At 33.6% G+C, this 18,953-nt stretch overlaps 1 protein-coding gene across 1 annotated transcript in view; it reads left to right on the top strand.

Moving 5' to 3' along the window:
- Positions 1-18,953, top strand: part of LOC111501938 (Smad anchor for receptor activation) — a 41,860-nt gene extending 22,907 nt beyond the window's left edge. The window contains exons 10-13 of the mRNA XM_074174111.1: positions 6,226-6,385; positions 8,836-9,076; positions 11,171-11,459; positions 17,517-18,953. Of these exons, the coding sequence (XP_074030212.1) occupies positions 6,226-6,385; positions 8,836-9,076; positions 11,171-11,459; positions 17,517-17,675 (849 nt within the window). The 3' untranslated portion in view covers positions 17,676-18,953. The remainder of the gene's footprint in view (positions 1-6,225; positions 6,386-8,835; positions 9,077-11,170; positions 11,460-17,516) is intronic.

Here is an 18,953-nt window from a genome sequence, read left to right as displayed (position 1 = left end):
ATACAAATCAATTCAAAGAACTAAGATTATAAAAAAAAAGGAAAGAAGAAAAAAAAATCACATCAAAGGTGCTGCTTCGTTCCCTCCTGTTCATAAAAGAGGACATATGCCTCATTGCTCACAAGTGATTTTGGCGAAATTGGGAACACGTGTGAATCGTTGTATTCATGCCACGTGCCACTCTATGGGTGTCTGCAATATGCTGTGTAATGCCCGTTGTAAGTAGTTCCACTGTGATTTGAAAGAGCATATAGATTATAACGACAAGGAGCCACATTGTCTGCTGCATAACTGCTCATATCTAATCCATCTGAAGAAAAGTCAATGGAAACTTTCAATTTGCCTCTGAACCTTTCCGTCGGAGAGAATCTTTTCAAATGAATTACTAAAATACGGGGAAACTTATAGATTGATAAGGACTTTGTACATTTTCTTCTTTGCTTGCACCTCGAACACATTGGTTTTTCATCTCCATCCAGAGTTTCCTCTCTTGTGAAAGAATCCAAGCAATGTGACAAACTCACTGGGCCAGATCTTTTTGGTATGGGAAGGGACAAATCCCAGAAAGGATCAAAGGTTACTGATGAGTGTCCACAGTGTGTGCACTTCATAGTGGATTTTAATTGACCAACGAAATAGTCTACAATCTTGGAGTTGTTCATATTCAAATATATCTGCCAGGACTCTTGTGCTTTTCCGTTATCGCTCAATTTTTCGTCAGTCTCAGTTTAGATCGGTTCAGGTTTCTCAGTAATTTTGTTGAGGTCCTCATGTAAACCTTCTAAAAGATATCGAAGGAATTCGTGGGCGTCTTGATGGGCAAAACCCATCTATCGAGGGGCTAATCTTTGAATCTGATTTTTGAAGTAGACTGTGTTAATTACTCTATCAGATGAATCTTCTGACCATAATTCCTTGATAACTTCTGCGAACGATTTGATTAAAACACCTTTCATACTAGAAATACTAGTATTGATATCTTCCATGTATGCATCCTTTTTTAGGTATTCCAGCAACCATCCCGTGTTTGATAAACATTGGAGTATACTGTTCATGAAACAGGTGTTTCCAAGATTTTTTAAAATATATATTGAATAATATATTCAAAACTGCTCCCCCAGTAGAAATTTCTGTAAATCGATTGTTAAATAAACATTTCAACTGATATATAAAATTAATGAATTCATCTGGTGGTGAGCGCAAATTTCAAAACATGTTTTTTTCCGTAGTATAAGCTTTAAAATAGTTCAACAGACGATTTACATCCAAAGTCCTGCACTTCCTGCTGAAAGAGTAACACACATAACATGTATGAACTTGAAGAGCTTTTTTAAAAATGTATCCACAAACGTAAATGAATGAATTCTGAGTACATACATCTTCATTTTTATAATCATAATCCGGAAGGGCAAGGCTGGAGAAAAGTGATTCTTATCTGATATGAATATATCATTTATTTTTGTGGATTGTATACTGATTAATAAATCATCTAAATCATTCTTACAACTCATATGATTGGAATGAAAATAATTTTGGCAAAACAACTTCCGGAATGCCCTTTGAAATTGTATGAAAGCTTAACTGCAGATGAAAAATATTCAGCTTTTATTTCAACTTTCAGCTATTTCCATAATATATATTTCACTCCAAAAAATGCAAGACCATCTATCAGGTCAACATCACACTGGCTGACACCAGAAATTCATGATGCAAAAAACAGATTAATGTTCCTACACTCTTGGCAGAAACAACATCCAACTTCTGAAAACTCGAAAATATATAATGACTATAAAAAGAATTATTACAAACTGTTGGACAGTACCAAACGTACACTGAACAATAAACGTATCATGGAATCTGACAACAAACAGAAGACAGTCTGGAGTATTGTCAATAAAGAAATTGGCAGAAACAGAAAACATGTAAAACCTGTTAACTTAAGTGAAGATGATTTAAATACCTTTTTCGTTACTTATGCCGAAAGCATTGTCCAAAAATTAGAAAAAATAAATATTCAACCTGAGACTTTGATAAAATTACCCCCATTACAAAATTCATTATTTTTCAAACCAGTCACCCCATCAGATATCAAGTCTGTTATAGTTAACTTCAAAAATAAAAAAAGCGAAGATTTGGATGGTTTTAATATGTTTATCGTTAAAATATGTACTCCTTTTCTAACTGAACCACTAGCCGATGTTATTAACGCGTGCTTGACGGAAGATGTTTTTCCCGAAGGTATGAAAAAAGGCAAGGTGTGCTATAAAAAAGGAGATCCTTCATTGCCAAGTAATTTTAGACAAATTGTTATTCTTCCTGTTTTCTCAAAAATACTAGAAAGAGTAGTTTACAATTCATTAATTAGCTTCCTTAATTTAAATAATATATTAGGTCCTTACCAGTATGGATTCAGAAAAGGTTTGTCTACAACTGATGCCCTAAAATCGTTGACTGAATACATTGAGAACTGTTTTGAGGAGTATAAACACTGTTTGGGAATCTTCACTGACATATCAGCTGCATTTGACTGTGTAGACCACCAGATTTTATTATTAAAACTAAACAGATACGGGATACGTGGTACCTGTCTTAATTTCTTCAAGTCATACTTATCTCATCGTAGCCAAGCAGTAGTTGTTGACAATGTCATGGGTTCGTATATGTCTGTAACGAGAGGGGTGCCCTAGGGTTCTGTACTGGGACCACTCTTATTTTTGATATACATAAATGATATGCCAGATTCCATATCCTGCAATAATTTACTAACAAATATGTTTGCCGACGACACAACTTTCTGTATACAACTTGAAAAGGGGACTGATCATTTACCTATTTATCAAGATACTATGGCACATGCTAAGATTTGGTTCACAGCCAATGATCTTTTTTTGAATGAGACCAAAACCCGCTGTGAAATCTTTAGTGTAAATGGTACAAATAGTTTGGTTGAAAATGAGCACATAAAATTTCTAGGTATAGTTTTAGACCCACAACTGAGGTGGACAGCTCATATAAACTGTTTATGTAACAAGCTGTCGCAAGTGATATTTGCACTAAGAAAAATATGACGTGTCACAAACATGGAAGCAACAGTATCTGCGTATTATGCATTGTTTCATAGTCACTTGATGTATGGAATACAGTGTTACGGTAATGCAGTATCTACACATATTACGAGAATTTTCACATTGCAGAAATCGGCAATAAGATCTATTTTAAATGTACCATGGGATACCAGTTGTAGAGAACTATTTCCTTCATTAAAAATCATGACCATCTACTCACTGCTCATTTATCAAAGTATAATAACAGTTAAGTCAAAGATAAATGAACATACAACACACTCGTCAATTCACCCTCATGATACCAGACACAAACACAATTTGTTGGTGCCATTATGTCGTCTGCAACGAACGCAAAGAGACGACATACGGCTCTTCGACCTTCTTCCCACAGAGTTTAGGAATAGACCCTCGACGCAATTCAAAAATCAATTAAAACAGATAGTATCAAATAACTGTTTCTATAGTATAATCGAATTCGAAACATTCATCAAGAAAAACAGAAATATCTTCATGACCCACAGAAACCTGTAGTTTTATTTATACTGATAGCACAATTCATCATTATCTATATACATACTTTATATATTTATAATATATAATGCCATTGTTTTTATGTATTATTTAGCTTTTCTATTGCATTATACCTTCTATTTTTTATCATTAACCAATTTTAATGTATGACCTTATATAAATTTTTAAATGTATTTTTCTACTGACCTGTCTACGAACTTTATGTTTCTTGAGACCAATAAAAATTATTATTATTATTATTATGGGGGTCGGGTTAACATTATTTCCGCATTGTTGTCTTACAGCACCAAAAAAATTTTCAAGACAATCTGAATTGAGTCGTCTCGTTTTTAAATATTTATAATTTTATTTGGAAAGCTCATCCCATATTTTAATTACACTATTCATGGAAATAATCCAACATTATCTAAATCTGACTCGATTTGTGACATTTTTGTCCTCTGAATTGACAATTTCAGGATTTTTGAAAAACTTCAGAGCCTCTTCAAAAAAATCTAATTGGAATTTCGAACCTTCTAAAACGTTTTTGTATTTATAGGAATGTCGTAAAGAACACGAATTCAACAAATAAAAAAGGTTATTGAATGTCTTTATTACGTGTATTGTACCAAAAGAAGAAGCAGGAAGTAAGTTCATTGCCACGAATGCATTCATTCCACTGGCAACTGTACGGTTTAGAACTTGTGTTGCTAGACTCATTTTCATTTTTTTAAAATTGTTTGGATTGATATGTGATTTGGTAAGATTTGGTGCGAATCTATAAAATTGCCCTATGTCTTGCTCATAAAAAGAGCACACAAAAGACCAAGATGTACTTTTGCCTTCAAAATGAAATGAATGTTTGAAAAATTGTTTCTAGTGGCTTTTATCAAATGACTTGGATCAAAAATATAAACAAGTTTTTACCACCGAGCTCAAATTCAGATTCTTCTGAAGTGACCCTAATAACTTTGACAATTCATAAAAGTTAGAGCCCATGTCACTCACAATGCCATCAATAAGCAGACCTATATTGGATAATTTAGAAATGCACTTATCCAAAATATCACGTAGATTTTTTGCTGGTAGCTGTGATGCAATGAAAAAAAAAGCAGTCGGTTGTTTCCAGGGAGAATAAAGTCCTCTAACCATAATAACGAGAACATTTCTACATATGGAATTCCTCTTATTTGCCTCTCCAATATCTTCGAAACCAATAATTTCATCACATCCTGTATCAAAAAAAAAATGGATTTTAAAGCCATCTCATCTATAGATATCACACATCGCTTGTCCTGTTCGAGCATTGTTTTAATTTTAATTTCTGAATTTTCTACTGTTTCTCTCACGATGTATTCTTCAAAACTAATTATCTCCTGAAAACTCTTGCATAAATAGCATAATTTTAATGCATACTGAATTAGGTAGGTACCTTTTGTAACTAACTACCTATCTCATTATGTTTGCTCAGTGCTCACAAACTAATAAAGACAACTAAGCCCGAGAATGACGTGGAGACAACCAAGTCGACGCATGCGTCTACGAGAAAGGGGCACAAATGGCCGTCTTTGTCGCTTCTCTGTGGTAGGTATTCTCGGGTACCGCTCTCTCTGAACACAAGAGAAATTGTCGACTCGAACAAATCGACAAATCAGATGTAGCGGAACTTCAGTTATCTCATTCGAAGATACAGTAATACTCGACAAAACTCAAAATTACTATCTAGGATATCCTAATATCTATGCACTTATTGAATCTGGACTACGTTATGGAATATCTTCTTGGGGAGCATGCAACTCATCCCTTCTCTCTTTTGTATTGATGTTACGGAAGAGGGCACTAAGATGTCTCTGTAAAGTAAACCCCCGTGCAGGAACTTGTTCACTGCCAATAAAATTTTAACAGTTGTCATACTTTTTATCCTAGAGACTTTTTGCCTTATTTGCCTTATGCTTATTTGAAATCCCTGAAAGAATATGTAAAACATTGAAAAGATTAGCTGAAAAATAACAATTAGGAATTACCAGTTAGGAATTACACGTTAAAAGGTAAGGCCCCGTTAGTCCTTAGCTTTTGACTTTTGAGAGTTGTCATTTAGAGAGGTGCGATAGCTGGTTAACGGAAAAAACAGATTTAAACAGATATTAAGCAAAAAAACTTAAATTACAGTGAAATAAAATACAAGCAACAACCAAAAAATAAAAAAATATATTAAAATTAAAAAAAATTATTAACAAGAAATGAAAATTCAAAATTAAAATATTCCAAACCAAGTTTCTTCACGACGTTTCGATTGTTAGTATCCACAATCGTCTGCGGGTGATAACCCGAATTGTGGATACTAACACTATCATATAAATTCTGTTAAGTAATAAATCAATGGGTCCGAATTAATTTGAAAACTTTTTATCTTCTTTTTAAAGCATGCTAATAAAAAGTTATATTTAAAAATGTGTTTTACTATTGATTGATTATAAGTACTTGTAACTAATACAAGAGTGACAGGTGTGTCTATGGATTTATATTTTGTTTAAGTAAGACCAAATGTTGAATAATACGAACAGACAAATCTTTGTGCAGACGAATCAAAGAGGTCATTCGATACATAAAACACCTTCCAACAATGGAATACATTTGTCTTTGGTTTCAGGTAATAAAGTCTCTCAATAACACAAGTGATCACATATTGGCATTTGCTGGGGTGTTCAGTCAACAAGCTGACTCACATTTGGTCTGTATACAAGATACACAGGGAAATGAAAACTGTTACTCTACACACGCAATCAATATTCACAATAAACCAAGAAAAGGTAAGTGTTTAGGATGAATATATCATTTGAATTAATTGAAGGAGCATTGCCCAAACTACTACAATGGGATTGTTTCATGATTTTTTGTTTATAGTTCACTTGATAGAAATTTTATATTGAAAAACAATGCACTTTGTTTCATCTCTCTAAGTACTGTACTTTTCCCGTAATTAATTATTAAAAATATCAACATTGCCAAATCGTAAAATTTACGAAGCCTATAGTTATCAATTTAATTATGGACGTATATATGAACCTGTTAACGTTTCAATTAATGGAAAATTCTCCACATGTAATGAAATGTACACAAAAAAATCATGTTTGCAAATAAGTTCTATATCTAAAATCAGTACACAAAGTCGATAGATCACAAAATATTTACCTACCTAAACTATGATTTTATGCATTTTTTAATAATGTATAGTTATGAAAAAAAATTAAATATAGCGAACTGGATTAAAAAATCATTTCAAATATTCAATTTATTCTACAATCCTCAATCTGTACAACTGCAATTTATTGAATTTCACTAGTTCAGACTTCCATTGTCTATTATATAAAATAATTTGAAATCCCTGAAACAAATAAAAAAGAAGAATTGAAAATGAATGGCTGAAAATAACAATTATATTAACCAAAATAAACCTGAAATGAAATAATAGTGAAATAAAATACAAGTAAAAATAGAACAATTGAATAAATTAAAATAAAGAAATGAAAAAGGAAATAAAAATAAAAATTGGAGAGATTCCAAGTCACGTTAGTTCACGACGTTTCGGTTGTTAGTATCTACAATCGTCTTCGGGTGATGACTGGACCAGTCATCGCGAGCTGTCAGCTAAGAAAAAGTTGAAACTCAGTGTTGCAAAAACAAGCAGAATCGATCCAATATGACATACATTTTCAATGCCGAATAAACCAATAAATTGTGATATGGGTATTCCATTTTACTGAGAAAATGAACGATCAATTAAAATTTTCTGTAATTATTCATTCATTTTTTTCATGAATAAAGCCAGCAAACAAATAAATATACAATAATAAGATCGCTCGAATCCACGAATTAAGCATAAAAATGGACAATAATATTTGCCTCGATAACTGATATAGTACAAGATATATCTAAATAGTATTAAACCAACTGTATTTTCAAATGGTTTTCGATTGCTCATGAACCCTAATAAAATAAATCAATTATGCATTCATGCCACCCACCAAAAATTAAAAATTCAACGTTACTGGTATATTAGCCATTAGTGTCCGACCGAAAGTTCGGTTTCGGTCGAGTTTCGGCAAAAAAACTTTCGGTTTGGTTTCGGTTTCGGCGGCAAACCTGCCGAAACTACGACCGAAACCGAAACTGCATTCGGGAGTTTCCGCGCTGTGATCGGTCATGTTCGGCTCGTTAAATTTCATACAAGTGATATTAGGTAACAACTCAAATAAGTAATTTTATGTTTAATATTTTTGAAAACCCATTAATAATATTCAAAAGAAGAATCTATGCCTACTCAATAAACACCTCACCTATTTTAATTGTATTTTTGAAGTGTCATTAATATTTGTTTTTCCGTCAAAACATAATCCTTGTAAGGGAGTTTCGGTTTCGAGACCGTTGCCGAAATTCGTTTTCGGTTTTAGTCGTAAAAACCAGTTTCGGTCGGGCACTAGTTCTAACATACAAAACAAGTTGATAAGGCATTTCAAACTAACGTTGCCACGAAAATTATTTCAAGTTTTTTAAAGGAAGCCATTTAAAAAGAACATTACTATGGTTTTTACTTGTTTTCTTATTATCAATACCTCAACATGAAATAAGTTTTGAGTATATTGCAATAAGATTTGAGTGTATTTTATCGAATTTCGGTAACCACATGGTTTTAATTTATTTTAATTTAATTGTTGCAATAAACTTGAAAACAATAACATTTTTGAATAGATAATGACGAGACCTTTCAAATGATATATCTAAAAAAACTGGTGGTTGTACCTGTCATTCGACGGGAGATGAAGGTAGGGGTAGCATTTTTCCGTTGAAGTATGTCAAATTATAATTAAAATTTGACGTGTTTTGGGATTTTGTTAAAATATGTACCGTAATCGAAATAATGAAACTATTCCATTTGGCTTTCACACACTGTGTATGTTTCGTATGTAAGGAATGCTTCAATTTCCCGAATTTGACTAATTTATAACTCCAAAATACCAGTCACTGAATTCCTCAGAAATGACTGACGTTTTTGCCTTAATGTGTCTCTTGAAGTGACGTACTGAAATTATACTGAACAGATGATGAAATATATAGAATCACAATCTGACAGCAATGTTTTTCTTATAATGCAATAATATTTCTGGAGAATTTAATGTCTACTATTATGAAATTGTACAATAGCTACAAATGTGTTGTAAATTTTCAGATACTCACTACATCTATCTGTAAATTATTTCAGTTACTGGTGCGAGTTTCATAGTATTCAATGGTGCCCTGAAATCTTCTAGTGGACTTACTGCAAAATCCAACATAGTGGAAGATGGACTGATGATTCAAGTACCGCCAGAACACATGCAGCAAATCAGGGATAAGTTGAGGGCGATGAAGGACCACACAATAGCTTGCGGCTGTGTAAATGCTGATTCAGATGAAACTATTAATATTGTGTGGGGCGAAAACGATGTGAATTTTAATGTGGGGTATGTATCTTGCTTTGATGGTGAGATTTTTAGATATTTGAACGATAGCATCCAAACGAAAATAAATTCAGAAAGAAAGTAAAAGAATTCCTTGTGGAAAGGCCCTATTATAGTGTGGACGAATTTTACCAAGGCTCTATCGAGTAATTGGCATGTAGCTTTGTATAAACAAGTTATTGAAATCATCACGAAATGGCTACCAATGCATTACATAGCATTATATATTTAAATTCACTCAATGTTATACGAAATGAGTAATATAGTATCATTAAAGAAAGATACAAACAACTGAAATTAATTTATATAGAGAAAGTGAGGCAAGCAAGATACACATTCAATAATAATAGACTGTAGAATTCATCAAATATAACAAAAGAGAGCTGGAAAATAGTGAATGAAAATAGGTGTATCAAATAGTAACACAATCAACCAATTAATTATAGACAATAATACAGTATCTGACCCAACCCAAATCGGAAACATTTTGAGTAATTATTTCACTAATACATCAGGTACTATCCCAGACCGTAGTGGGCTAACGATGTCACCAATGTATGAGCACTCATTCTTTCTAACACCAATAGCACCCTATGAAGTGGAATCAATTATCACAAAAACTACATCGAAACCGTCAGCTGGTATCGACGAAATAGATGGCAAAGTAATTCGTTTTGTGAAAGAGCAAATAAGCAAACCATTAGCACATATAATTAATAAATCGTTCACCTCTGGAAAGTACATTGATTCCTTGAAAATCTCTAAATCGATACCTATCTATAAAAATAAATGGTCGAGAGATGACATGAATAATTATAGAAATATCTGCTTACAGAGTCAGATTGCAAAGATCATAGACATGGCCTTCAACACAAGATTAACAAGTTTCCTTGAATCTCGAAATCTCTTAGGCTCATCTCAACACGGTTTTCGACAAAACAAGTCTACCAGTTCTGCTATGGCAGAATTATGTTTGCAACTATATGATGCTTTGAACTCAAAAAACAGCTCTTTCGTACTATTTTTTGATCTGAGTAAAGCGTTTGATACGGTCGATCACAATCTCCTAGTTGAGAAACTCTATCTCACCCAAATCCTTTCGCATAATTTTCCACGTAGTGGAGTAACAGGGGCCCAATTGCTGCGAACGGCGGCGAATCGACATTTCACGGTCAACACGAACACTGGCTGATACAGCTGCAATATTTTATTCGGTCCTCACTCTACGTATGCGGGTGGGTTGGTGGTTTAATGTCCAATAATGTAAACTGGGTTCGAAATTTAGTCACAAGCTTCCGAATAGCTCCCTCAGTAGGCCGACGAAACTGCCCATGAATTGGAAGAAGTGCACGATGCACTTTCTTCACCAAGCATGAATTTTGATAATAAAATTCAATAACTTGCAAGCATTGTTCATTCGTAAGTCGATTTATGGTTAAATTATAGACCAAACTGAACAAGTATGACAATGATACAAGACACTATTCACGGGTGATCTGTCAAAACAGTATTGTCAAAAAGATACCAGTAAAATATCACTCATTAGTTGAAAAATATATATAAAAGAATCACCAAAAATCTACATTGTACTGCTACCCAGCAGGATCGAGGGAGAGATGCTGAATTCTACAAATGCTCTGCAACCGTTCCTGAAGAGTGATCAATGAATACTGAATACTAATACTTAATAGTTTCTGTTTATGATCTTGACCCCGTCAATATTTATAAAGATTCATATGCTGAGGTTGCGACTTTGCTCGGGTCACAGTACTGAGGTAAAATGCTCGATATGTATCCGTGCGTATTTGGAGACTGTTTTATATTTCTATATCCTGTAATCGTATCAATTTTGATGTCTATGAACTTGGAATATTAAAAGATGGAATTGTAAATACTGAGTGTTTTTGTTTTAGAATATCGAAGTTGAGGTTGAAACATCTTTCAATCCATGTATTTGTTTGAAGAAATTTCAATTATTTCATAGCCATTTTTCATATTTGACAATAGTTATAATGTACCTGTCACTCTTGTCATTGCTCGTATTATTAATCTGTTTTTCTTTTCTAAATGAAAGTAACTATTATAATATTTGTGTAGAGTAACATCAGCCATTGACGGTATGTCATTGAGTGGAATACCATCCATCAGAGTCCATAATGGGAAAAATCATGTCTGCGTTAACGGGAACAGGATCATTAGATGGACAGAAGTTTTCATCATTCAGAACGGAGAGGACAGTCCCAAAAATCAAGACCCAATCGACGTATCTAGATTATCGGAAAGCATTGCAAAAGCAACTTGCGATGCTCTAGTCAAATATCTAGACCTCTTACTGACAAACAATTGCCAGAAGTTGGGCATCAGAGTCACCTTGCAGGAAGACAATGTAATTATTATTTTTATTATTATTTATCTTTGTCATTTTCAGTCATTCTTGATGGTTTTGTGAACATTGTTCTCATTGAGCTAAGGTCATTTAATAGTGGGTTGTTTTTTAGGAAAAACTCTATAAGGATGTTGACTTTTTTGGGAAAGTGTTGAAATTTATGCACAATTATGTTTTCGGTGAAACTATTACATGGGCTGAAAAAATCCTGGGCCAAAGAAAAAAAAAAACGCATTTTTTTTTTGTTAAAACTTGGCTTTATTCATTAACGTAATCTACATCAAGAGTCGCACAATCATTCCAGTGCTGCTCTAACATTTCAATACCACTTTTGTAGAAAGATTTATCTTTTGCCTTGAAATAGGCCCCAGTTTCAGCAATAACCTCTTCATTCAACGAAATTTCTTACCAGTGAGCCAAATTTGGCAAATATGGTGGCCGTGGGAGTAATTCGAAGTTCAATTCATGTAGTTTTGCCATTGTTTTGATTAACTTGTGACACAGTATGTTATCTTGGTGAAACGAAATGTTTTTTCTTTGCCATATGCGGTCGTTTCTTTGCAATTTCGGCCTTCAATTGCTTCAATAACACTATATAATATTCACTGTTGATGATATTTTCTTTCTCAAGATAGTCGATGAATATTAAATCACGCACATCCCAAAATACCGAGACTATAACCTTTCCAGCCGATTGCTGTGCTTTCAGACGATTTGCATGAGGTTCACCAGTTGCTCTCCACTCAGATGACGATCGTTTTGATTCCGGAGTGAAGCGATGGATCCATGTTTCATCCATTGTCTCATATCGATGCTATGTTTAAACATGGGCAAACACTGCTCAGAATCATCAAGACGTTCTTGTTTTTGGTCAACAGGGAGCTCGCGCGGCACCCACTTTGAACAGAGCTTTGTCATAGTCAAATGCTCATGAAATATAAAGCCAACAGGTTCTTTTGATATATTTACAATGTAAACTAACTCACACAACTTCACTTTTCGAACATTCCAACCGATTTTGTGGATTTTTTTATGTTTTCTGGTGTAACTTCCTCATTTGGACGTCCATTGCTTTCTGCGTCATCGGTGTCTCAACGACCACGTTTCAAGTCAGCAAACCAACGTTAAATTGTTGTTTCTGATGGAGCAGAGTCCAGCCATTGCTTCGCTCGAACGAATTGAAACACAAAATTGTTTTTGATCTATAGTTTCAAAAATAACGAAAGTAGTGTCACACTTGGCACAGTAACTCACAAACTCGCAAGAAGAATATCATGAAATTTCAACAGCTGTCTTTTAAAGGTTAGTACTAACAGAAAAAGCTGTGAATGCAATAAGGCTGGCGCCATCTATGTGTTAAGCCCGAGACTTTTTAGCCCAGGTAGTAAATTTTCAAAATCCATGTATTTTGAAATCCGTTTGAAATTTTACTCGAAAATTCCAATGCTTATCACGTGAATGCTTTGATGTCGCATGCTCTCAAACACTGGTTAACTGATAACGTGGCACAAAGTTTTTTCCTAGTCTCATGTGGTATCTCAATTTCATAATTAAGTTACTTACTACACTACACAAGGAAAATAATAAGAAAACGGTACCTCAGTTAGCACTCGTTGAAAAAATGTTGAAATGGGTGCTTCCAATAATCAGTTGTCGTCCCCATACGAATCACAACCTTCAAAAGTTGTGCGAGCTACAGATTAACGAAATCTTAATTGTCTATGTGCGATTCCTAACACGGACTTATGTCTTCATATACTCTTTTTTGAAGTTCATTTTCAAGTAAGTTTTGATAATATATGTTATTTTTTATATCAAACATAATGTTACAAGTTTTCAAAGGTGCAAATTGGTAGTTTGGTGTTGGTTAACGGGGTCTTACCTTTCAACTTGCGATTCCTACTTATCCTAATTTGCATTTCTTTGAAAATCAATTCGATGTAAGTTTTGATAACATTTTCTAATCATTTATGTCAAGAATTATTGTTTTTCAAGTTTTCATGAAAATTGAAATTTTGAAGTTAGAAAGAAATTGAATAACATAACAAGTATTGGGTAACAATAATTTGTACTTGCTTTATTTTAGTTACTATACATAGTTGTTAAATTTCTAAATTCCACAGAGCCACTTCAGAGCAATGAATTCATAGTCCATTTCAACTATTGATGCAGAAATTACTATAAAATGAAGAAGCCTCTGAGACTGTTGATGTTTTGAGAGCAGGTGTTGTCATGCACTTTATTATTTGTTGAACGTCATTTGAGAATTATGTAATTAATTAAACCAAAACTAAATTACACAAAAATAAAGAAAAGTTGCATTTTCTAGAATCTCTTTATGAAAAGTACTTTCATAAAAAATCATCCCTTTTTTTATAAAATATGACAAGTAATCACCACCCGAAATGAACAACTTCATTTGGCATACACCCTGTCTACAGATTGAATTCCATCTACTTGATAAGTTGGAAATAGTGTCACTATTTTTCGGGTTTGAAGGCGGCCGATTTTTGGAATTTCTTCCTGACGGTTCATTGACGCTTGTGGCTAGCTTCCTCAGAGGTTTATACATCCTGAGTTAATATTTCCAATGACTGGATATTACGGCTGCGTAAGGCGTATTTATATTGACTCAGGTTGTTTGGTGTGCTAATACCTTTACCAGGATTAGGTAAATTGTTAATAACATTGGTTGGGGGCAATGAGTTTCGTGTTTTTAAACAGAAATCCGTGGAACTGCATCTTAACCTTTCGCCGGCACGAGTAGCTGGCTTCTTCAGATGTTTATTCATCTTAATGATTCACCGATGACTGGTGATTTCTAGTTCGTAGTTTGTATTTGTGTTGACTCAGGTAGTCCGCCTCTCTTGTTGATGTGTTGGTATTGGCCGGTGTTATTAACTGTTGATGACGTATCTATTCCCGCCGTACCTGTTAGCGGGTTGTTATTGGTTACAGTATTTATACTTGACTAATTAATGAGTGACCTATCGTCTCTAAGAGCCGTAAAATTGCATTGCCCTGTTGCCACTTCGTCATCTTTAAGTATTTATTTTTATTTATAAACATATAATTGGCCAGTAATCAGAATAGATCTGGTGTTATGGCCTACAAAGTATTCTTTGATTAACATAATCTTGTAGTTATTTTTAACAATAACACAATAATAAAAAAAAGTATGTATATAAAGACAAAAATTTGAAAACATAAAGATGGACTTTGAAGGTGATAGAAAATAATAAAATAAAATAAAGTTCCACAACTACATGTTGGTGTAACTATCATTTGATAGCTTCAACATAGTAAAATTATACTCAATCAGCCTACTTTCTAAACAGTTATCAGCATGTTTGAATACAATTTTTTTTAAGCTTTTTTCAATTCAGTCATAGAAGCAACATTTGTGAAGTCTACAGGAAGTTTATTGTATTGCTGGATTCCTCTATATAGATGGGTGAATCCTGATTTTTCTTTGTTCTCATGTATATTTGTTTCAGTCTTACATTTCTTGTATTGTGATTATGTGAATCTCCTACCGTTTCCATGGTGGTATTACATAAGATGTATTCATTCAAGATATAAGTATGGGATTCCAAATCCGGTTAAGCATTACGGCCTCCTCTTTTTTGTTAGAGTTCTCCGTATGTTTATGAATTTCTATGGCTTCCCGTACAAGCCGACTGTGGTATTCATGATCGGGGGCAAGCAGTTTCACATCTGCAAACAGTATCATGTGATCTCCTTCGTTAAGCGCGGATCACGCTCTTGTACGGAAAGCCATAGAAATACGATAGAACTACAACAGGAAAAGAGGAGACAGTAACGTTTAACCGGTTGCGGAAGCCTTATTCAATTTATCAGAATTCTGTGATGTCCTTCACCGAGTGCGTGTTCTGCCATAGCCGATTTTTCCTTTTGGCCTAGTCAGCGATATATGATAGATACGCACGTGCAACCATCTGAGCTTACTTCCCGTTTTGAACCGTGGAACTCTTCAGTGTCATGGCCTTGTTGATCTCGGGTACACTGTATCCATTCGATCTCAAGGCCACTTGAAGACGTTCCTGTTCTTCCTCGAGATGCTCTGGTTCATATATTCTTTGCGCCTGTTCAGTTAGTTTCACACGCATATCTAGCTTCTACCTCTAGGCTAGGGTCACAGAATTGAAAAACTCTTTGGAGAAACACAACATTAAAACGGTTTTCAAACTCACCAAGGAGATACAACAGAGTCTCAGATCGCTGGAAGACAAAAGGGACCCACTATCAGCAGCAGGAGTGTATCACATACTGTGCACTTATGGAAAGGTTTACATCGGAACTACCAAAAGATTATTGGGAACAAGGCTGAAGGGGCATGAAAGAAACTAGGCTAAGCAGACAAGTCGGCTGCGGCGAAACACGCACTCAGGGAAGGAAACCACAGGATTCTGTTCGAAAACACGGAATTCACTGCCCCCCACCAAGGATGTCACAGCCGACTGGTACGGGAGGTAAAAGAGATCCACTAAGAAGTTCAAGAATAGCGAACATCATGACGGCAGATAGAAAAATGTCGACGAATGTTATTGACAATTTATGTAATCCAGGTGCAGGTATTAGCTGAGTCAACAAAATATTTTTTTTATTAAAAATATAACAACAGCGTACAGTTCAACATAGTTAAGACACTATAAATATAAAATATGTTGTTATGCTCTCTAATCAGCAAAAATGCTAGTCTCGGGATTCACAAACATTCAATATGACAAGTGAAACACAAAAACTAGTAAACCACTACAAAGCCCATAGTAGTAACGCATCAGACATGTGACTCGAGGTTCAGATGTTATTTTAAACTATTGATGAATGAACTATAGCCCGGCAACTCACGTATATGGACAGATAATTCATTGAAGACTTTTATAGCCTGTGTAAAAGGATTGTATAATCCTTTGTTCGTTCTTACCATGCTCAGGTGCAAGTCATTTCTACTCCCTCTATTATACTCATAAAACTGGTTGTTGACTAGTAGATCGTTGTTGATTTTGATTCTTTTCTTTTTTATTTTATACATGTTCTTGCATTGCTCAAGTTTAAGTAGATATTTAATTGGGTGTAGTTCAGTCTGTGAGAATAAATCATTTGTGTGGGTTCGAAATGGAATTTGAAATAAAATTTTTATTGATTTATTTTGTAGCGTTTGAATTTTTTAATATGGTTTAAAGATCTAAAAAATGCGCTTTTAAAGAACATCGAACTAAAAAGTGAAAAATTTTTTTTTTAATAAGCTTAAAACAATTACGAATGAAAAATTGTATTGTTGTAAAAAAAGCGACAGGCGCTTGATATACAAAAAATTTGACACAAAGCGCCCACGCTTTTTTCACAATAATATTAGTATTTTTCGTTCGTTATTGTTTTAAGCTTATTTAAAAAAATATATTTTTAACTTTTTAGTTTGATGTTCTTTAAAATCGTGTTTTTTAGTTTTTAAAACTATAATTATTTTTCATTTTTTAGTTTCGTATGCTATAAAAGAGTGTTTTTTAGTCTTTTTAAACTATGTTTCATCTAAACTTTGGGATCAATCAGCCGTTTATTGTTTAGAAAAATTACCATTAATATTTTCTGATTCCGGAGAGGGAGCCTGAAAATCAGTTACCAAGCCCAAGACCGCAGGCGCGCAAAGGAGGGTTACAAATAAGGCAGCGGGCGCGCGTGTTAATAAATAAAATGCTTTTTTCAAATGAAGAAATACATGTAAAATGAATTCGAATTATATCAAAGAGGTTATGTACAGCGCCATCTGCCCGCGATAAGATCAAGCAATAATGACGATATATCAAGAAGTTGCGTACAGCGGCATCTGCCCGCGTACAGATCAAGCAATAATGAGGGTTACAAACATACATACATACATACAGATAAAGCTAAAATAAACACGCTTTATGCAGTCATAATATCCAGTCATCGGATATTAATTAACTCAGGATATATAAACGTCAGGAAGAAATTCCAAAAATCGGCCTTAACCATTTTGTCAGGTTGGAAATATTTTTATTAATTTTTTTTTAGGTTTCATATTTTGCTGGAAGCAATGGAACGAAGTTGCCTCCTATTTATATGAAGAGTCTAGATGATGAACTGATTCCTGTGCTCCACAGAATAACGTCAAATGATCTAAGGGAGAATTCAATAGTATTGGAGTTGATATTTCGAATATTGAATGTATAACAGGAAACACCTTTTTGGGAATTGATCTGTGAAGTTTTCATAATTTGAGACTGAAAGCTCAACATGAATTAATGATGTCAGAAAATGCTGAGTTGAAATAGAACCTTATTAGATATTAGCTACTCATTTTACCTTAAAAAAATTTAAACAAAATTGAAATATATTACCCATTACCAGTATTACATTTTCAAAAAGTATTAGATTATGCAGTAGACTAATCATATTCATGGGAAACTTTATTAGTTTCATAGGTAGGATTATTATTCGAAATATTTTGTACTTACTAATAAGATCTATTTTGATTTCCACTTTATACATTCAACACAACCGCGACATGTGTTTCGATATACTCAAGCAGGAAATCCTGCTTGAGGAAGCTGTTGTATAGCGAAACACGTGTCGCGGTTTTGTAAGCCTTTTATAGAAAAAATCAAAATAAATTTCATTAGTAAGTTTTGATATGAATTTTCATCAAGTATTGGCCAGTTCTATTCAAAATTTTGTACTATCAAAAATATCAGGCAACCTTTCTTTAACATTTGTCTTTGTTCTCTCTCAATAATAAGAGTTCTGAATGTAACTTTTTTGTCACTATATCAGTATTTTCTGGTTATCATAAAATTCTTTGAAGAGTTTGTTGTGAATAATTTTAAACTGTCGTGGGACGAGATGAAGTTTTGTGATAAATCTTATTTTTGGACATCTAGTCGCTTGAATAAGCTTAAATTTGGAACACAAGCGTTCAATATATCAGTAAATAGGGCTTATTGGCAATTAAAAAGATGCCCCTATTGCAGCTGAGACGTTATTTCATAATTATTATATTTCTGCTGTACATTCCAAACAAAAAATATTTCATTAGTTTCATGTTAATGAATAATCTTTATTGATCCAAAAAACAAGAATATTTATAACAGAGATAAAAAATGAATTAATTATTTGAATACGAATTGATCAATAACAACCCTGATATGCTGAAAACTGTTTCATTTGATTGGCTTATAGTTTTGAAGGGAATCTTTTTATTAATATCATTTTATGTATACTTTGTGCACTGTCTAATCATAAGGCTTTATAAATTCATTTTAATACAATCTATAGCTTAGCATAGTGAAATTATATCTTGATCGACTTCTCCGGTAAAACCAATTCATATTATAAAAGGTTTTGGTATTTTATTTATAGAAAAAATAAGTAATCTAACTTATTGTTATTTGTTGAAATGCTGTACATTGAATAATCATTAAATGTAATATAGTACTATATTTCTAGCAAGAA

Source organism: Leptinotarsa decemlineata, unplaced genomic scaffold (genome assembly GCF_025532065.1).
Source record: "Leptinotarsa decemlineata unplaced genomic scaffold, Ldec_3_MD MMD2_tig00000505_RagTag_RagTag, whole genome shotgun sequence".
Lineage (NCBI taxonomy): Eukaryota > Metazoa > Arthropoda > Insecta > Coleoptera > Chrysomelidae > Leptinotarsa > Leptinotarsa decemlineata.
Note: the sequence above shows the minus strand (reverse complement) of the source record. Positions and strands in the feature narration are given on the sequence as shown.